The following is a 22,447-nucleotide window of genomic DNA, read 5'->3' as shown; positions in this document are numbered from 1 at the left end:
ATGACGTGGTTTTGTTTCATATCAACGAGATGTCCAAATAGAAGAGCAGTACTATATGTATTCCATTTTGAACTCACACTCATTTCATTTTCACACAATCGACTCTTAATCTGCCAGCTGAGATCATGTGCTCATTTCTGAACCAATCAGCACATTTGAAGGAAGGAACGTACAAGGCTGCACACCTGTACTGGGAGCAGGGGATAAAGCATATTAAAGTGAAAATGATGACCACTATTGGAAGAAGGGAATTCGGATGCTGAGGAAGCAAACAGAAATAGATACTGCAAACAAGAAGTTCTAAGTTTTGAAAATTGACTTAAAAACAGGGATTGAAATAATTATTTTTTTTGTGTCACACATCTCCAGTGAACGAACTGTGTGTGACTATATGTCTGGTTGGCAGTGTATAGTTGTGCAGGTTGTGCACTGTGTAATTCTATAAGCACTACTTACGTTATATATCTCTGTAAATTATTTCTTTTTCCTTCTGCTACGGTTGTGTATTGCATATTTTGGACTGTCCATCCAAAGTGTAAGTGGCTGTCCATCCTGTGAATAATAGAGCACAGTCTGTGTATTTTGCATGTATATCAGTTTGATCTCACCAAAAACAAATAAACAAGTAAAACCATATACTGGATTCAATCTTGCAATTTTAAAAAAATCACTTGTTTCTTCACATCTAGTTTGGTATTTTCTAGTTTGATTCTAGTTTCTTCACTTCTAGTTTAATTATTTATGGATGTGGATTACATTCAACATTAACTATCAAGGGATTGGTTTCTCAGTCTCAGTTTTTGTCAGTAATTATTTCTGTTATCTTGAGCCATTAACTTCAAGCTCCTCATGCCTAAATTCCTGCATCCTTTGTTTCTGTGATACTGTGGATTTGGTCTACAAATGATGTATCGGACAAATGCCTTCCATGAACATGTCAACTTCACGGCAACCGTGGACAGTATTTTCTTTTTTTTAAAGTTCTAAGCCTTCAAAAAGAACTGTGCAAATGATTTTATTATCTCATCCTCTTTTGGTCAGAGATTTAAACTTAAAACATCATTTACATTGAATGACAACATGATGACAGAGCTAATGGTTTATTATATAGCAAAAAGAGTTCTCCCTGCCAGAGTATTTGCTTTTTGATTGTCTCAATTTAGTCTCAGTTCTCCATGACACATTCTTGGGTGATTCTCTTCTTTAACGGACACCCATCAAACCAAGGAGACTAAAAGCTAGTACTCCCAGCAAGAAAGGAAAGATTCCTATAATCTTTGAGTTGAAAGGCCTTCAAATGTCATCAGCTCAAATAGTCCACTAAATAAATGAATCTTCTTCTCAATAGCTCTGACCCAAGGTCACCCGGCCTTAGTTTGGTCACCTCTAGTGAACAAGAATTGTCAAATTTCTGATGCTGCCTTGCCCTTGTGGTCAGTGCAAATGATTAGAAAGATTTTCCTTGGAAACCAGCTAACCTCTCTCTCCCATGACATCTGCTCTTCAGAAGGGGTACAGGACGGTGTTTACTAGCAGAGCTGGTGTCACACACACCTCCCTTCAATGCTAGCCCTGTGGGAACTGGGGCAAGTCTCTTAATTCATCCGAGCTTCAGTTTCTATGAAACGTGGATAACAGTACCTATCTCATTATTCCTTAAACAGGATTAGCAGAATGCCTAGCAGTCTGGTGCCCAATCAATGTGAGCAGTTGTCAACTCAGGCGTGCTTTGGGAAGGCAGCGCAGCCAGGGGCAGGGGAGTGTAAAATCTGGTTCCGTTTGAATCTTAGTCTGTAGGCAGTATCCCCTAATGGTTATGAGAGTGAGCTCTATTGCCAGGCTATGGAGGTGTAAATATGGGCCTGGTATTTATATACGGGAGGACCTACCTCATAAGGTACAGGGGAGTTTAAATGAATTAATCCACACAGAGGGCTTAGAGCTGTGCCTGGCACTGTGGATTTATCCAGCACCTGCTCTGGGCCAGGCTTTGGGGGTGCACGTATTAACGAGGCCAAGTGTTAGCCCCTGGGAAACTTACATCCGGGCGGGGGAAGACAGGATCAAACAAGGAAAATGTGGCAAATGATGTCACCGAGGGCTGGGTCCAGGACGCCAAGGAAACCCGAGGAAGTACGTAGCTTAAGCCATGGCGATATCCCTTCTCTCGTATGCCAAGGTCAAGGCAAACCGTGGCGACACCACCTCCCCAGACACGCACGACAGAGGTAAAATCAGCCCTTCTCGGGGAAGAGACGGGGCTGAAGGCAGAGGCGGGGTAGGCGGCGGCCGGGAAAAGTGAAATTTCCTGTCTTCCTAAAATAAGCCACCGGAGCAAGAGGAGAGGGAGCGTCATCTCGGCAGGCTGTCTGGAAGGTGCGGGGCGGGTGGGGCTCGCTGGCGGTCCCGGGGGAGGGGAGGGATCAGAAGGGGATGCGGGTCGGGCATCGGGGGCGGGAGAGGAGAGGAGAGGAGGGGTGTGCGCGCCTTCAAGGCTGTCTGCCTGCGGGCGGCCGCAGCCGGGCGCTGGGACCCGCGCGGCTCCTCCTCCTGGCCCCCCCATCTTCCTCCTCCTCCTCCTCCTGCTCCTGCTCCTGCTCCTGGGCCCCGGGAAGAGGCAGGGCGGGATCCCTGAGCAGCCGCCGCCCCTCCTCCCGGCGGGCTGGCTGATGAGTCAGCTGACGCCGGCGCTCCAGCCTCGCGGCGCCGCGCTCGCCGCGCTCCCCCAAAGTGGCTGCAAGCCGGCCGCCCACTTGCAGGGCTTGGGGGACAGAGAAAGTGATGCGCGCCTTCTAAAGCCACGCCGAGCCGCAGCCGAAGCAGCTTCACCTCTTCCACTTTCTCCCCTCTCTACGTCTTCTCTTGACCCTGCCCTCGACCCTCCCCAAAGCCACTTAGGGTGCGTGCGCTTGGGTGAGGGGGGGGGTCACCGGCTGTCCGGGATGGCTTCCAATTTTAATGACATAGTGAAGCAAGGGTACGTGAGGATCCGGAGCAGACGCCTAGGGGTAAGTATCGATCCTTCTTATCCTGTTCTCCCGTTCAATTGTCTTTATCCGTAGCCAGCATCCCTGGAGGGTGGAAGGCGATTCCCCGGCAGCGCGCTGGGGGATTGCGCTGTGGCTTTCTCAGCCGACATCCACGTTGCTGGGGCTGCCCCTGGAAGGCCAGGTCTAGGTATGTAATGGATCTATCTTTATCTTTCGGATGACTTGGCTTTCTGACGGTGGCCGCGTGTACGTCTTCACCAGCCGCTGGAGACTGACAATATTTCTCGGTAGCCATGGGAGTTAGACCTGAGAAGCCCGGGCGGGGGTGCTGAGCCTGCCGGATGCCCCCGCTGCCCCTCTTCCCACCCCTCGCCAACCTAACTTGTCCAGCGGATGATCGGCTGGCTGAGAATGAGGGCAGACGCTCTCGGTGTGAACGAGGTCAGTGACCCTCTGACCCCGGGGAGAGGCTTCTGCCACAAGAAAGGGCTCTTCGGACTCCGGACGCTGGACAGTGACCCACCTTCTCCCCGCTGTTGCCAAAGGCGGCGTGGGCTGGCCTCTGGCCGGGCCAGCTTGGGGTAGCTATCCGAATCCTGGGTGATGGAGTTCTTTTGCTGGCATACACACTGGAAACCCGCTGGGAGATTATTTAGGGTGGAACATAATACCTGGCACAGAGCGAGTGCTCCCTAAATATACCCTGAAAGAAAGAGTGAATGAATCTGAGGGTACTTGTAGGGGACGGATGTTGGCACAGGCGTGGCTCCTCCCTTAAAACTCCCTCTCTTCTGCTCTTTCCCCCTTGGCTCTTCATTGATGGGACTTCAGGAGAACTCATTCTCCTCCTCTTTGGGCTCCAGTGATAGTAAAGGAATTCTTGAGGGAGGAGGAGGATACAGAAATGATTTTTTTTTTTTGTTTAATTTCAAAGTATCTCGTTTCTCTTTGCCTTGTGTCAAGTGTTGTTGCTGTTTTCGTGTATTGTGTGCATTTGGGCAAGGCTGTAGGGGGGCGGAAGGTTTACTTGAGTAATGTCTGAAATAATAATAATGTCAGTAATGATGTGGAATGCCCCCACGGGGAGTACCGTTATAATGATAAGTGGAATGTCTTTCTCTACAAATGTATGTCATTGGCACCTTTCTCTTATTTGGTCTTTGGACATTTTTATGTGCCAGATAATTTTACTGAATATTGAAAGAAAATTTCACAGTTAGGAGGAAAACCTGGAAACCTGGTGATGGAAACATCTGTAATTATTAAAAACTCTTGCCTGATTTGTTTTGGTCTTTTGCTTTCTTTCTTCCTTTTTTTCCCCTGTTGGTTACCATGTTTTAGCAATTATGTCCCAGTGTTATTGTGAATCTATAAATATATAATTAGAGAGAAATGTAACAGAACTAACCAATTCTTATCAACGCTGCCTAGGTTTTCTTGATTTTCTCTTCTGCTATGTAAATATTCTCACCAGCAGGAGCAATTATTATTGGGGTACTTAACTGAGTGGCTCTCATGCAAAGGACAAGAAATAATAGGAACTCTATATTTTTGATAACCTCAAGGGCTAGCCTAGTGTTACGATTTTAAGGGGAGTATTAAAAACACCGTACTAATTTTAGATTTACTCCATGATGTCAATTGAGGAAATTGATAGGAGATATCCATTCTGTGTTAGGGAGCATTCCAATAGGAAGAGGACATGCATTATTAATACACAAAATGTGAATTATTCATAAGGCTCGGAGTTTATGCCAAATTGTGACACATGGTGATTTATTTGAAAGACTAGTTACCATAACTTTCTAGTTTATGGTAATTGAGATTATTTTTCTATATTATTACAACTGCTACAATATAGTCCTATCTGTGTGCCAATGTTTATGGACAGATATTTGAAGCAGCAAGGAAAGGAATATAGTTTAGTTTGCATTCATTTTATATTTTACAGTATTTTGAAGGCCAGCGAGCAGTAGGCTTTCTCAGGATCTATTCATTTTGTTTGTGTTAACAGTCAAATAGATTTTGGAGTATCTATGGAATGATGGTTATCGCTCATGGAAAGAAAAAGTCAAAAATAGAATCAAAGAAATTTGGTCTTATTTGTTAACATTGGTTTTATCACCAGTTAATTTTTAAAAAGTGTTCTTATGATATATTTATTTATATAAACCAAGGAGGCTGATTACATAGTTGTCAGAAACAGTGCAAACTAAAGTTTTAACGGAGACTGAAAGTAACGGTGAAGGATGCTTCAGGGAAATGATGTAGGGACTCTCTGTCCAAAGTAAGAAATGTTAGTGGTATTAATCTAGGCCGCATATAGCCGAGAACAGCCAGCAACATGTGTGAATCTCCAGTTGTGGTAGGACATTACATCTGGTACAGAGTGGGCACTGAGTAAGTGCACGCTGAAATGTGCACTGACTACAGAGTGAATATGTGGCTTTGCAATTCATAAACCTCTTTAGGAACTAATATGACATAGTGGTCTTATTAATGGAATCCAGACAAATGTCTGTGGCTTAGAACCATGTTTGAGAGGGTTTATAATTAAACAAGAGAACAACATTTCATGGTAAGCAGCTGTTGTGCCAAGGAATGCTCCCTCAGATTTGGAAAGAGAGAAGAAAACAAATTCTGCTTCTGTTACTCATTAGCTCCATGACCCTTGACCTCTCTTGGCCTCAGTTTTCTAATCTGTACAATGAACACTATTTAATGGTATTGGGAGCATTAAATAAGATAATACCCGTGAAGATGTAATGAACACATACAGCAGTGATTCTGATTGTATTATTTCTTTAGTATAATCAAAGTGAGTTAGGATTGGTGGAAGGATATAGGGATTATTGATTTCTTTATCTTTATATCTAGAAGTATCCAAAGGCATAAATGTTTATGCAGCTGTAGATGTTTTCATTGGATGAAGCTTTTATAAATAATATACATTGAAGTGATTTTTCAGTGGGATAGGAAACATTGTAAGACCATCCTCATTCAAATGGGTGGTGGATAAGTGGTCATCTTTAGTTGAGCTGCTAAACAGTTTTAAGTGATTAAGCAATCAAATAGGTATTGACTTTTTCTCTTTAAATATCAAAAAGCTTAATGGCATTCAACTCATTTAACTCAAAAGTCTCAGTATCTTCCCATCTTTCTCCAGCTTAATCTCCATGGGTTCATGGAGGTCTCAAGCTGTGCCCTGGGTACAGTATTTGTTCAGGAATGTCAGTTACTATTTGAGGGGCTATAGGGGGTGGGAAGGGGAGTAGCTGTCTACAATTATCTGGCTAATCCACAAAAGGCAGTAAAAATTTATTCTTAGATAAATGGTGCATCAGGCAATTTGCACATCATTCACCTGACTGAGTGTGTGGCTTAGATGACGTTGTGTAAGTGTCCTCACTTGGTTTCTTCCTTTGCGATGGAGAGAATGTCCCAATCAATAATTGCTATAGGTTGGCCATGATGCAAACCTCAGAATTTAAACTCAGACCTATTCTCTTTATCTACACAAAATCCCTAGATTACTCGCCTTTAAGTAATCGCCCCCTCCTCATATCCCTTGCCTTCTTTCTCTCTAGATTTATCACCCCCTCACAATTGCTCTGTATATTTTACTTGTTGATTGCCTGTATCCCCACGAGGGCTGGAACTTCTCTATCTTTTAATTATAGCTGAACCCCAGTGCCTAGAACAGTGCTCAGCACAGAGCAGGCCCTTGGTGAAGATTTATTAAATGAATGAATGAATGAATCCATCACTGTGTACTGGTTTGAGAGCATAGGCTCTGACATGAGACTGTGTTAAAGTCCCAATTCAGCAACCAGTTACGTGACTTTTGGTGAGTTATTTAACATTTATAAGCCTCAGTCGTCTGTAAAAATAGGGAGACTCATAATACCCATCTACTAGATGATCCTCGTAAAGAGTTTGACACAATGCTTGACACAGTGGAAACCCAATTAATGTTTATTACTGCTCTCACTTCTACTACTAGTGCTATTAGAGGATGATGACACTTAGATGGTTATTATTTTTACTGTTTCTACTGAAATAGCTCTCATCCTCAAAGAACTTGCTGTTTAGTTGGGAAAACAAGCTACTGTTGATGAAATAGTTAATGTACAAGCACAAATATTGCTTGGCACTGATGCTAGGTATTGAAGGGATATTTGTCTTTGTAAGATTTTTCATGATCCTTAGATAAATAACAAAGATATCAAGAACAGAAAGATTGTCACCATGTAACTTTGGTTTGAGTGAGCTCATCAGATGAGGAGGTATTTCGGTTAATTGAGGGTCTTTCTCTTGGGTGGCAGAGAATGGATTTGAAACATTGGTTAGTTCATGGCCAGATTTTGGTAGAAATCTTTCCTCACCCCTTTGTTTCTGTTTCACCTGACCCAGTATACCAAAGAGGCTTTAATATTTCATTTGGACAGTTTTGGATTTATAGATGATCAAGAATCTGTGCATTTTTTATGGTACCATGACAAAGTTACATTCATAATGTCAAAATCATAGAAATAGGATAAATTCATCATAAACTATCAGTACGTAAGTAGATGTACACGTGCATGCCCACAAACGCATGGAAACATTTAAGAAGTACTGAATGAAGCAGTGTTTTTCTTCCTCAAGAGAAAGAGGATTTGGGAATAACTTTGGCTGTAGTGAAATTCATGGTCAGATAGACTGAAATACACAGTGTGGCTGAGTCAAGCCTACTCAGTATATTGGCCCCATTTGAATCATCTTCATAGGTTTCCATGTCAGAAGTGCTTTCCAGCTGCTATTTTCATCATCTTCCTTGGATGGTCTGTGTGGATGATATGATTAATTATGCATAAAGCCAGCCTTTAATCATCATCCCCCAAACTAATTTAAGCACAGAATGGCCAATTTAGTGACTTTGTGTGTAGACATAAACCAGATTACTGATGTGATGATTTTTCCCACATCTGCCAATGTATTTTTTTTATCATATTCATTAGATGACGAGAAATATTTATTTTTCAAATAGCTTTGTAATTTGTGTGGAGAATCATTATCTTTGGTATTTTAAGAATTTAGTTTTCATTTGGGATATATTTACTTTTATTTATTTTATTATTCATCAAATATTTATTGAGTTGAGTGCCTACTAGTGTTAAGCTCAGTGTAAAACACCTTAAATCAGACAATTTTCAGTCAATATCCTCAAGGAATTGACAATCTATTTTTGGACTTGTATTAGGATTAATACAGATTAGTATGTTCTGTATATTACTATACAGTACTATATATTACTATATTTATAGTATTTTTAGCATTCTGTGTATTACTGTAGTTGAAGGTGAATTAGTCTGAGTTTCAGGTCAAATATTGAAGTGAAAAAACATCTGCAGTTCTTTCCCTGTTCCATTTTTGTGAAATGAGGAAGGGCAAAAATTTGATTTGCCTCTTATTCTGGGAATTTGACTCCAGTTGGGTGGAAATAAAACCTTTGGAGATTTTAAGCCAGGAAGAGATTCATATGCCTCCTTCCTGGAACCCTCTGTTTCTGTGAAACTCAGAATAAAATTGTGAGTTTAGAAATGCTACAGATGTATGTGAATGTTGAAATTAAAATAGCTTCTTTCTATAATGTAGACGGCTAGATTTTGGATACGTATCTGGAAGTTGATTTTTGTGGAACAGTTGGGGCCTGGCTTTATTTTACTAGTGCTCTAAGCCTCTGTTTATGCCCTGGATCCCAGAGAAAAGAAATGTTAGCTGTGTGGATTATGTTCCTGAGTGGAGTCCTTAAGCAGGCTCCAGGGATAGGATGTGGGTGATTTTTCTCAGGTGATGCTTCCTAGCTTTTATCAGATTCTTACAAAGATCTGGATCTCCCCGCCCCAGGCTCTCTCACCTCCCACCCTCTGCAACTTCCAAAAGGTTAAGAACCACTGTCACATTTTTTCAAATAAATTTTTTATTTTCAGATAATTGTAGGTTCACATGCAGTTGTAAGAAATAATCCAGAGAGATATCCCGTGGCCTTTACCCAGTTTCTCCCAATGGTAACATCTTTCAGATCTATGGCACAGTATCACAGCCAGGATATTGATATCGGTGCAGTGGAGATACAGAACATTCCCTTACTACAGGGGTCCTTCACGCTGACTTTTTATAGCTGCCCCTCTTGCTAAAGCCCTGACAACCACTAATCTGTTTTTCATTTCTATAATTTTATCCTTTCAAGAATCTTATATAAATGGAACCATATAGTATGTAACCTTTTGGGATTGGTGTTTTTACTTAGCATAATTCGCTAGAAATTCATCCAGGTTGTCATGGATTTCAGTGGTTCATTCCTTTTTATTGCTGAGCAGTATTCCACAGTATGGATGTACCATAGTTTGTTTAGCCATTCACCTGTGGAAGGGCATCTGGGTTGTTTCCAGTTTTGGGCTATTATGATAAAGCTGATATACACATTTTTATTCAGGTTTTTGTGTGAACTTAAATTTTCATACCTCTACGTGAATGCCCAGGAGTGCAGTTGCTGGCTTGTATGGTAGTTGCATGTTTAGTTTTCTAAGAAACTGCCAAACTTTCTCACAGTGCTTCTACCATTTTACATTCACACCAGCAAGTATAAGCAATCCAGTTTCTCTGCATCCTTGCCAGCATTTGATGTTGTCACTAGTTTTTGGTGTTGTCACTTTTTTATTTTAGCCATTTTGATGTGTGTGTATTGATATCTCATTGTGTTTTTAATTTGCATTTCCCTAACGGGGAGAGATGCCGAGCATCTTTTCATGTTCTTGTTTGCTATCTGTCCGTCCATTTTGGTAATATGCCTGTTCAGGTCTTTTGCCCATTTCCTAAATGGATTGTTTTTTAACTGTTGAGTTTTGAGAGTTCGGTATACATTCTAAATACTAATCCTTTTCAGACATGTGGTTTTCAAATGTTTTCTCTAGTATTTAGCTTATCTTTTTCATCCTCTTAACAAGGTCTTTCACAGAGCAAAAGGTTTTAATTTTGATGATGGCCAGTTTATCAAGTTTTCCCTTTTGTGGGTCATGCTTTTAGTACTAATGCTTTGCCCAGCCCAAGATCCCAAATATTTTTTCTTGACTATTTTATAGTTTTACCTCTTACATTTAAGTCCATGATCCATTTTGAGTTAATTTTTGCATAAGTTGTGCATCCTAGGTCTAGTTCATTTCTTGCCTGTGGATGTCCAATTGCCCCCAGCACCCTTTGTTGAAAAGACTGGCCCTGGGCTAACATCTGTGTCCATCTTCCTCTACTTTATATGGGACACCGCCGCAGCATGGCCTGACAAGTGGTGCATTGGTGTGCGCGTGGATCCGAACCCGGGCCGCCAGCAGTGGAGCATGCACGCTTAACCATCACACCACGGGTGGTCCCCTCTTTTTCTTTTTTTTTTAATAATTGAATTGATATGTTATTTTTTCCATGGTGGAAACAGCATAAATTTGGGACTTATACTTTAGTTTGGATCTCAACTTGGCCACTTACTGACTCAGTGGCCTTGGGGAAATTGCTTACTCTTTCTAACATGTAACTTCCTCACATACAAAAATGAGAGTAATACACTTCTCATAAAAGATAAGTGTATCAAACTCTTGGGGCCAGCCAGGTGACATAGTGGTTAAGTTCGCATGCTCTGCTTCCGCGGCCTGGGGTTCACAGGATAAGATCCAGGGCGTGGATGTACACACCACTCATCAAGCTGTGCTGTAGTGGCATCCCACATACAAAATAGAGGATGGTAGGCCCAGATGTCAGGGACCACTCCTCAAGCAAAACGAGACAGATTGGCAACAGATGTTAGCTCAGGGCTAATCTTCCTCACACACACACACACACAAAAGATAAGTATATCATACTCTTAATCCTGTGCCTGACTCATAGTAGGAACTTAATGAGTGATTATATTTATTTTCATTGTTAAGAGATTGAGATGATATTTGTTGTTCATTGTTGTTATGGTAAGAACCATAAACTAGTAGAAATTAATTCACTCAATCTCAGCGGAAGAGTCATGATTTTGGTAATAAAAAACAGGTGGCATTTTACTTTCCTCCTCCTGTTAACTTTAGAGATACATTTTTATAACATTGGGCTTATTTAGGAGCCACTAATGAAACGCTATTTTAGAAAATATACAGTTGAAATTAGCCAAAATGGCAGACTTTTGATTAAAAGACTGACCATAATACTTTTGCTATTAACTCTACTAGTGTTCCCCAAATGTGAGAATTGTATATCTTGAGAGACCATTTTAGGATAGTAAACAATAATGAATCATAAAATGAGAAAAAATGCTACTTCTTATTCAACTTAACTCAGAGGCTAATGGCTAGTAGGCCTTTTAATAGACAAAGAACCATACTTAGGTGCAGAGTCTTCAGGTAACAGTATTGTTGGGGAAGAGGGACAATCTCCCTCTGCCTTTCCCTTAAGGTTCTTATGGCTGGTCAAATAATTAAAAGACAGGTTAGCAGGAGAAAATAATACCAAGTTTAATAACATGTATATATGGAAGAAACTAGGGAAACTGAGTTTCTCAACAAAATGGCAGAGATTCTCATTTTAAATGCTACCTTCAGCTAAAGACAAAGGAGGATGTTGGGGGTGGAGGGAGTCAGTTATGGGACATTACCAGAAAAGCACAGTAAACAAGAGTAAGGTTATTATGCAGATTTAAGGCCTCACCTTCCACATTGATAAGTTTCTACAGGTGAGGTCATCCCCCCTCTTCCCAGTACAGAGAAAGAGTTACCTTTACAAATGGAGATTTCCCTTATAAATGTAAAGGTTTGTCTGGCAACTCTTTGCAGTGCCACCTAGAGAATGTGGCCTGGGAGAGACAGAATTTTTTATAAGAGGGGCTTGGTGCCTTTCCTATTGTAACATCTATTTTGCATTATATTACAGCCATCATATGATAGTGGCTCCTTCCTGAAACAGGTCTTCTATGTTAAATTCTTTAGGCAGTTTGGGACAGGTCAAATATCCGTCAGAGAAGATAATCAAGTTAAAGAGATATATTTTGGAGTGGTCAAATTTTGATCTCCCACTGTATCATATTTTACTGTATTCATTAACTCCATATTGCATTAAATTTTACATTTACCTTCAAGTGATACTGGTTTTCTGTTTAAGATAAGAATGTAACTTCCTCTTTAAATAAGCTTATTAATTTAAAAAGTGAAGTTACTTGATAGATAATTAACTCATAGTGAAAGTGTTACCAAGAAGTGGCCAAAACAGTGGAGGTAGGTGGTGGGACATCCATGTGGTGGCCTCTGCATGACTGAAGTTTGGGAAACTCAGGACCACTGTACTTATCTTTTTAAGTAGGTTTTGTAAAAATTTCTTTACTTATAGCTGCCATATGCCTTTATTTTATACAAATATCTTAAAAATTGGGTCCTAAGAAAAAATATCGCATGTACTCAATACCATCTGCTTAATAAACTTGCATCTGATATCTCTGTAAGTATATATGTCACTTCTCACCCAAAACACCCCACAAACTTAACTTAAATTTGCCCAAGCCTTTGTCTTGTCTTCTCTTCATTCATGTATACAATGAACACTTCAGAGGTTAATAGAAAGAGAAATTAGCCTGCTTTATGAATGGGTTAACTCAAATTAAATTAAAACACTAAGTTTGAGTTCAAAACTTTTACTCAATACAAGTTTCACTGTTTAGGAAAGTAAAGTCTTAAAATATATTTTATTATCTTAACACTACACATGAACTCAAAAAAGAAATCTATTTTAAAAACCTTTAAGAAATCATATCTCTTTGAATCCTCTAGCAAATTTGACTCTTTTTTTTTTTTGAGGAAGATCAGCCCTGAGCTAACATCCATGCTAATCCTCCTCTTTTTGCTGAGGAAGACCGGCTCTGAGCTAACATCTATTGCCAATCCTCCTCCTTTTTTTTTTCCCTCAAAGCCCCAGTAGATAGTTGTATGTCACAGTTGCACATCCTTCTAGTTGCTGTATGTGGGACACTGCCTCAGCGTGGCCGGAGAAGCGGTGCATCGATGCGTGCCCAGGATCCGAACCTGGGTCACCAGTAGCAGAGTGCGTGCACTTAACCGCTAAGCCACGGGGCCGGCCCCAAATTTGACTCTTCATATGAACAGTTTCTTCAGGTTTCCATCTACCAATATGCAGATATTTTGGCTAATTTGCAAAAGAACCACTTTTTGATCCTGGGTCATATTCAACCAACGTGGCCCCAAATCTAGATGTTATGAAACTAGTCTAGTCTTCAACGTCCATTAATTCAGATGTAAAATGTGGTGAGAAATGAGATTTAAAGGAGCATTTTACAGAGAGTTTGCCCCTGGAGACATCTTAGTCCATTGGCATATATCTTCTCCATTAGTGGCTGGTCTTCTCTCTGGTTTTCTCCTGGCTGGCTCTCTCTTGGTATCCAGATTTTAGCTTTATATTTCCTGCCTCAGAGTGACCTGCCCTGACCAACACATCTGAAGTCTTCCCCTTGCATCCCTCTAGAACATCACCCTAATTTAAGAGTATGCATAGGATTTTTCTTTTTGGGGAGGATTTGCCCTGCACTAACATCTGTTGCCAATCTTCCTCTTTTCCTTTTTTCTACCTAAAGCCCCTAGTATATAGTTGCGTATTCTAGTTGTAGGTCCTTCTAGCTCTTCTATGTGGGACGCTGCCTCAGCATGGCTTGATGAGCGGTGAGTAGGTCTGCACCCAGGATCTGAACCACAAACGTGCGACCTTAACTGCTATGCCACCAGACTGGTCCTGCATAGGATTTTTTAAAGGTGAATTTTCTTATTTTTGTGCCAGACATTTTCTTCTTAACTGTTTTTTTTGTGTGTGTGTAGGTTATGCTATCTCCCACTAGGTTGTAAGTTCTATAAGACCTTGGCTCTCTTGTTCACTGCTCTATCCTCAGCTCTTAGCCTATAGTTAATGCTCAATATTTGCTGATTGAATGAATGAATGATTTTGCTTCCTCAGAATAATAGAATGGGATATTCAAATGCAAAAAGACATACAGAAAACTGTGCATCTATGCCATGTCATTTTGTTGTATATTCTATTCTTTAGTAGAATATTCTAGAATTTCTCATAATTACTGTTGGATGTAATCTGCAAATTCAGTATCAGGGAATACAGCAATTAACACTGGAGGCTTGGATTGGCCTCCTTAAAATTAACTTTTATTAGATTTATTTGGAATAGGTAATATGTATACTTGGTACAAAATTTAAAGGTACAAAGCTTATACACTGAACAGTAAGCTTTCCTTTCACACTTGTCCCCAGGAATCGTCTAGTTCCCTTCCCCAGAAGCAACCACTTTGAATAGTTTCTTCCAGAATAGTCTATGTACAAATAGCTTTGTAAGTGTGTGTGTGTGTCTATAATATATAGTTACACACTGTTCTGCACCATGGTTTTCTTAATTAGCAATATATCATGCTTTTCAATGAGCGGATAGGATGCCAGTGTATGGATATATCTTATAGATTTATTTGCTTATTTATTTGTTCTTCTTTCCTTCCTTCCTCTTATTTATCGTTATATATGTGCACAAAGTAGGTGTTTTTATGTCCAATTTACAGATCACAAGACTGAGTTCCTGAGATGTTAAGTTTTTGTTCAAGTCACACAGCTAATGTGTGGCAGAGCCTGAATTTAAATCCAAGCTGCATCTCTCTTATGGAACATTTGAGTAATTCTTTTTTTCTTTCTGTTACCAGCAGTGCCACAGATCACCCCTCGTCTCACCCTCTGGTGAGCATATTGGTGGATGAATTCCTAGAAGTGGGACTTCTTGTCCCAGCAATATGCATATGTAAAATTTTATTAATGTTGCCCACAAGGATGTTCCCCAGCGCTCTGAGAATGCCTGTTTCCTCTCGTCTTACAATAGTGTGCTTTGAGAACTTTTTCAAGGTTTTGCTAAACCAATGTGAAAAATGGACCCATTTGTATATAGATTTTCTTAAGCCTGAGACTGAGTTCTTGGCAATTTTATAATTAGAATCTTTTCAGTTTTGCAGTCTTTTTTCTTTTCAGAGTGATATTTACTCAACTTAAAAAGCAATTATTAAGTCAGGATTTAGAAACACAAAAGGTTATTTGCTTTCTTAAAATTCACCTTCCTGGGAAATGCTATGTGGAAGTCTTTGACCTAGAAGATATGATAAATTATATGTTAACTATGACTGTGTTTGTTACTTTTATTCTAAAAATAAAATTATAAAATTGAAAAGTTGATCAACATATATTGGGCAAAAAGATATGTTGATTGAATTAAATAAGTACATACAGATTAATGTAGCCTACCCAATATTTATATTAGCTTGGTTGGTCTTGTAGGATGCTTCCAGTGGGCCTAGCTGGGACGAGGGATGATATGAATCTTTTTACTGATAGCTAGATACAATTTCTGAATTTGTTTCTAGAGGTTAAGAACCACGAGGCCTTGCTTAATTCAGTGTCTTAAGCCTTTCTTCTCTTTTCTAAGCTCCAGCCGCTCCAGCTCCTTTCCCTTCTTCACACGACAAGCTCTTTTTCATTCACGTCCTTTGCGTGTCGTGCCTCCGTTTATCTGTACCTCTCTTCCATGGCTGGCTCTTCAGTTATCAGCTCAGAAGTCACCTCCCCAGAGAACTGTTGACCATTCAATTGCAGGTGGCCTCCCTGAAGTATTCGCCATCTCATCCCCTTTTTGTTTCATTCAGGATCATTCCTCACAACTGTAATGATTTTTAAAATGATTCATTTCTTTATTGCTCATCTTTTCTACTTTACCTCTGAGCATCAGGAGGTTAAGATCTTTTTCTGTTTTGTTAATGCCCAAATTCTCAGCAGCTAGAATAGTTTCTCAGCACATAGTAGGCGCTCAAAAACCATTTAACTAAATGAATGAAACCCTGAAATAACATTTTGCATGTTAACTTGTGAAACAGACGGTAACCCTAGCGTGTGATGTGGATACATACATTCCAAGACATTCCGAGCGTTTTGTGGAATTCTATTGTGTATTTTTGTTTATGGTCCTTTTGCAGTATCCAGACTGCAGCCCGTGGCCAAACATGTGGAGGAGAGAAACCTGGCTGGAATAAGAAGGATCTGATTTTTACTCTGTCCTGCTGCTGGCCATCTGCTGTGACCAGAGCGTGTCACTGGACTTCCCACACCTCAGCCTCCATTGCAGCAAGATGGAGACACAAATATCTGACCTCCGTGTCTCACCACCTGTCCGCCTCTGAGCCAGGGGTGCCATTGTGGCTGTGAAGAGCGTGCCCAAGTGCATGGAATATTCTATTCAGTCCCAAGTTGGTCTCCGCATTGCCCCACCATTGGCCTCCTGAGTGGAAAGTGTCAGAGAAAACTTGGGATTCCACTGTGTTGCTAGGACTTGTGTCAGACCAAAAAACAAGAACAGACAACTTTTTATTTATTATTTACTTTGGATTTCAAAAGGCAGAGTTGAATTTCTGGCAAAAAAAAAAAAAAAAAAAGGTCCACTCTACATATAACAAAAGATGGCTTATATGTATGTTTTTTTTAATTAACTAGTTTACATTACATGTATGTGATAAAGAAATAAAACAATGCAAGAAAGGATAGAATGAAGAGGAAATTTCCCTCCTATCCTGGACTTGTCTCACTTTTCAGGCGTAGCCATTCTAGGCAGATTCTTGTATATTTGTGTGGAGATGTTTATGCATAGGCATACATAAAAATGCATGTGTTTGTGTATATATAATTTGTTTTGCACGTATGGGTTCATATTGTTTAATATTGTTATATACCTGTCCCTTTTTACTTATGTTGGAACACTTTTCAAAATATTTTATGGATGCCCTGTGTTCATTTATTTGAGTGTTCCACAATTTCCTTTTTCACACTAAAAATGGACATTTTAAGGTAATTTCTAATTTTTGCTGTTTAAACAATGAAGCCGTGAACATCCTCGTGCATACCTGCATGATACTATATTTCTAAGATAAATCCTAAAAATGAAGTTGTTCTTGTAAAATTGTGTACATTTAGAATTTTGATAAATAGAGCCAATTTTCATTCAAAGAGTTTGTACCGGGTATACCGCCACCGAGGGTGCTCAGGAGCATTTCTTTCTAACCATCCTAACCTGGACTCAGTAAATTATTTGTATCAACGGTGTTTTTCTCTGGGAGGAAGAGGCTCCAAATAAACAAAATTTATATTCATATTACTTTATCTTTTCTTGCATGAAAGGCCTACTACAGTGCTTTTTTGTGAATACCTGCTTACACCGTCATAGAAGGAGAATTCTGGTTGTGACTTGTAGCCAGAGGGAAGGAAAATGCTTTTGTCTGTGGATTTGATTCCACTTTAATCCTGAACAGGGCATTTGGCTACCAAGTAGCCCACTCGCTAAGAGGAGACAATTTGATTTTTTTTCATAACTGTCAATTCCCTTGGGTGATTGAGAATTTCTGGGGAACATTTGTAAAATAAATGAAGTTACAGAAGATATGCTGACTGGCAGACATTTCGAGATTGATTAAAGATTTGGAAAGAAGGACATTTCCCCAGGCTGCTAATCTACCTTTGAATGAGATTTGACAGTTTTACACATGGGGCTGAAAAAGTTCTTTATCATCCAGAAATAAATTTCTAAAGTTAAATCCACTTGAGAGAGATGGATACAGGATAAAGTGTGTGTGAAGGAGATGGGACATTTTACTGGTGTTTAACTTTGAAGCTTCTTTTTCAGAGATAGATGAAGTTGAATATTTCAAGGATGAAAAAATCCTTTTGTTAGCCTAATTGCTCTAATATTAACTCAAAGAATGGGTGAGCTTCCTGCAAGTTAAGTTCGTGCATTCCAGGGAATTTGTAATTGTGATTTTAGATGGGCAGTAGGCATATGGAGTTAAAAATTAGCAATTTTTCATTCTATCTTTTGAAAAAGGTTTAAATTGAGAAAGGCATTGGCATATTAGTTGGAGAAACGACTGACAAGGAGAATATAAGGGTGATTAAAAAATATTTCTTACTATTCTCTGACCAAGAGAGCATGCAAGTGAAGATTATATTAAATTTAACGGATAACATATAAAAAGAATAATGTCAGTTCAAGTTTTGAAACCAGAGGAATGAGAAAAGGGCCAGTATAAATAGACATTCAGAGTGCAAAGAGATCTGCTGTTAGCTCGTCTGACCCCTGTATTTTACTGATGGGGAAACTGATGCCATGAAGAGAGATTTCATGGTTTTTCCAGAGTACTGACTGTCCCCTAAGAAATCATATTTTTAAGCTGTGAAATCTACAACCTGGTGGCTAAGAGCATAAACCTTGGTAAGAGGCGTCCATCAGATCTTTCCATGCCACTGACTCACTGCGATTTTGGACATGTTACTTAACTTCTCCTAATTTGTTTTGTCAGTTAAATGGTGTCAATAATTATGGTTTCTGTCTCATAGGGATATTATGAAAATTAAATAAAATAATTGATGTATCGCATGTCATAGCCTGTAGGTTACTTTGAAAAGCAGATTCTGAAGTTGGAGACCCTGGCTGGTCATTCACCTGAATTCTTAAGCCAAGCCCACCACCAGGAACACAGTGGGCCCTTAATGAATCAATGGATGAATACCACAACCCAAAATGTGGAGGAACTGCTTCCTATACTGCCCAGGCTAAAATTGTTGTCAATTTAAAATGTCAATTTAAATAGTCTTGCCTTTGAAGAACATACTTGTATTTCACTCTTGAATATCTATTTGCAAACTCTTGTAATGAACGTGTAAAACTGTGTAATTAAGGTGTAGGTAAAGGGCATCTTTCAAAGGGAGGAGAGGATGGTTGGAAGGTGGTGTACAATCTGTTGTAAGGTGAAAAATCACCCACTGATAAATTTGAAGCCTTTGGTTTTGCTCTTTACTCCATTACTATAGCTTCTGGAAAATTGTCCTGATATATTGTGAAGTGTGAAAAAAAAGCAAGTGGCAGAAAAAAGAGGAATTTTGGCACAAATGTGTGCACATACACATTTCTGCGTGGGAATAGAAAAACGAAAGAAGGACTGGTTTCTGGTAGTAACTATTGTAAAGTAACTGCTTTCCTCTACGAAGTGAGATTGAGGGAGCTCAGGTGAGGTGGGTGGTCACTTGATTTTTACTTTTAGGCTTTCCTATTTTCCTGTTTATCTATTTATTTATTTATCTTCACAGTGCACATTCATACCTTTTGTAGTACAATAAAAACAAATATGATGACTCTAATTGGCCAGAGACAAAGAACAGGGTTTGGGAGATGAGATGTTTAGTGAACTCATTTTATTTAATATACATTGAAAATCCATTTCTGTATAAGGGCGTATACTTATATATTGTGTTGTCCTGAAAGACATCGTCCAATAATGTCACTGGCATTTTCTCTTATGTATCTATTGGGACTTTGGAGGGTAAGAGATCGTGTTCATTTATATGTAAAGTAGTCCATTGTCACTTTCCCTGTATATTTTCCTTTGCAGGAGAGGTGGCTAGACAGCGTTACTTTCTGCACCTGAGCATAATTATTATGGCTTTGTCAAAAACATTATAAGACATCCTTACAATTAGAATGAAATATATTTTCCTTTCCTAATCATTATTAACATTGTTTTAATTAAGAACACTGATAGCTCGGGATTTCAGTGACATCTCTCTCATTGTCATAAATTAGAGAATTAAATGGCCTTTTTACATATCATGTTAAGTTGATCAAGGGAACAACAGCAGCTCCAGTGTGTCAAGAAAGACAGGATTTGGATTCATATGCTCAAATGTTTAAATGTGGGAGCCTCGGAAGTGAGAGCTGGTGGTCCAATCGAGCACGTAGGAGAAGGAAGCTGGGTCACATTTTCAGAGCAAATCAAGCTGATATGGAATTCCAATTTACCTTGATAACTTGTTCACTTTTAATTTTCTCTGTCATGTTGCAAGTATTGACGTTTGCTCTTATGTAGCATGCTAGTTCTGCTAATTATACCCACACTGATGCAGACAGAGCCAGAAGTTTCATCAGGATGTTGTATGGACGAGACAATGTGTTGGATCAGGCATCACACACAAAGACTGCTTCTAGGGAAGTTCTGCTACTCTGCACTTACTATACTACTGTTGAGCCAATATTAGTGGAATGATTATACTTACATTGTCTCTCTGGCCTATTTAAAAGGACCTCTATGTACATTAGTAAAATGAAGACACAGAGAGATTAAGTAATTTACCAAGGTTACACAAACAAGATGCTTGCGTCTGTGTCTGTGGTTAACCACGTTACTTGACTAAGTGGCAGTGTGGCATAATGGTTAAATCTGAGTTTGAATTCAGTTTCAATCCCTTACCATCTACTGTCATTGTCCTCATTTTGTAGATGGAGGAGTTGGAGCTTAGAGGGGAGGCATAATTTACTCAAGATTGCCCAGCTAGTAAGAGGAGGAGCTATGGGTTCAGATGCATGCCTTTCTCTGCTTAATCTCCATATACTCATGCAGGTCCCTATACCCAATCCTTGTAATTTTAATATTAGTAACAGGACTAGCTGAATACCTTGAGTTACTACTGTAGGATTGCCTCTTTTACATATTTTCTTGAACTACTTTATTTACCTGATTCTCTGAAAATAAGAAGAAACTTCAAAGAGTTGCTAGTGAGGAAAAGAACTAAAAAATGGATTTGAAGGAAACCAAAGTGAGTGTCATACAACTGACTTGAAAAGCAGTGGAAGGAGAGTGCAGCTGGTGTATCTGAACACTCTTTGTGAGTTTATTTATTCTTTTAAGAAAATAGACTAATAAACTAAAGCAAGGTTCCATAAACTAAATTCTAAATTCTTTAGAAGAATTTTAATAATCAAGATCCTCCCATTCAATATTGTAAACTAAAGTTGAACACTGGACACAAAGAGAATAGGAAAGACCATATTGATGTCATTAAATGTTTTTCCTTCTTTTTATTGTTATTGTTTTGCTGGGTTTTCCAATATTTTCCTGTAATACAATTATATAAACCTATTGCCCCAATAAAAAATTATCATTTTAATATCTCTTTCCATTTTTTTCCTCTACACATCTAAAATTTTACATAGTTGCAATTATTGCATATTTACAATGTCATATCCTGTGTATGTTTTAGAATGTAGTATATTGTAAACATTTCCCCGAATGGTTACATGATCTTGAAAACCACAATTTTGAAGTCTATGATACTCCATTGAGTAGGTACATAATTTACTTGATCGTTAAAACAGTTAAATTGTTCCTAATTGCAAATAACACTCAGGCTTATAACTTTGGTCATGTTTTGGATTGTTCCCTTACAATGGATGTGATTGCGATGCTAGAGAGTTTGAATATTTTTATGATACATAAATTAACTTCCCTAAGGGCCACAACAGTTTACACCATTGTCAGCAATGTCTGAGGGGTCAAAGACCAGTTTTTAAAAGGAGAAATCTGGCAGTGTGCCCCCATGAAGCTGACGCTCTGTTTGCAGTCATCCATTCACTGGTTATAGGGCTTGGCTCAGTATCTCAAACTCAGTAATAAAACAAAGTCATACCTAGAGTCCTCAGCATATGTTTCAGCCCTTAGCAAGAAGATATATACAGTGTTTTGTGACTTCCATAATTTACTTCTGCAAATTCTTTAACTCATTTATAAATTTTGTTATAACCAGAGAAAAATTAAATATGCTCTGCGGTGGTGAGCTATGCTGCCTTCAGCACGTTAATAACTGCTGCCAAATGATTTCAATGAGCATTCTGGTTTCATTTGTTCCAAAGCTGGGAAGAGGACACATGATATCTGTTTCTGAATTTTGAGCAAATTTTAGCTCCTGAATGCAATTTACTTGTTACACTTGCTAACAGTGGAGAGCGTTGAATTTGGTTTTGTGGCTTATACCCTTTATACTCCATCCATAAAGCTATCTACGTCTACTGTGAAGATGGGAAAGCTAACAAAGTGAGAACATGCTCCTTTTAGTAAGTTCTGTCCTGAGTGAATGTGTGCCTCCGGCTCTTAGCAGTATATGCATGGTATTATCAGAAACCACATTAGCCATTGAGACCTATTTAATAATCATTATATTAGTGACCTAATCATTCTTGTAATCGTCCTTGTAGTTTAAAATATTTAACCCACTTAGATTCATTTGTGGGTCCATGCATTTCACACATTTATTCCTTTATTCAGCACCTTTTTATCGAGTAATGACTATGTGCAAGGCTCAGTTCTTGGTACTAACAGAAGACTTGTGAATCAAAATACTGGAAAATATATTAATGATAAATGCACTCATTTAATCAGTAATTTTAATCTTACTAAAACAATTTTGTACTATTTGATTTAAGAGTTTTATGGGTCTTCACATGGCTCAAAATTCAAGAATTAAAAGTTAAAA

At 39.1% G+C, this 22,447-nt stretch overlaps 1 protein-coding gene across 2 annotated transcripts in view; it reads left to right on the top strand.

Annotated features, from left to right (window-relative positions):
• Window positions 1-2,719: 2,719 nt before the first annotated feature.
• DOK5 (docking protein 5) overlaps window positions 2,720-22,447 on the top strand; it is a 158,806-nt gene continuing 139,078 nt past the window's right edge. For both annotated transcript variants that reach the window (XM_058562440.1, XM_058562443.1), the window contains exon 1: window positions 2,720-3,008. In XM_058562440.1, coding sequence (XP_058418423.1) covers window positions 2,943-3,008 — 66 coding nt within the window. In that variant the 5' untranslated portion in view covers window positions 2,720-2,942. The remainder of the gene's footprint in view (window positions 3,009-22,447) is intronic.

Source organism: Diceros bicornis, chromosome 19 (genome assembly GCF_020826845.1).
Source record: "Diceros bicornis minor isolate mBicDic1 chromosome 19, mDicBic1.mat.cur, whole genome shotgun sequence".
NCBI lineage: Eukaryota > Metazoa > Chordata > Mammalia > Perissodactyla > Rhinocerotidae > Diceros > Diceros bicornis.
The sequence above is the reverse complement of the archived record's forward strand: the minus strand, read 5'-3'. Positions and strand labels throughout refer to the sequence as shown.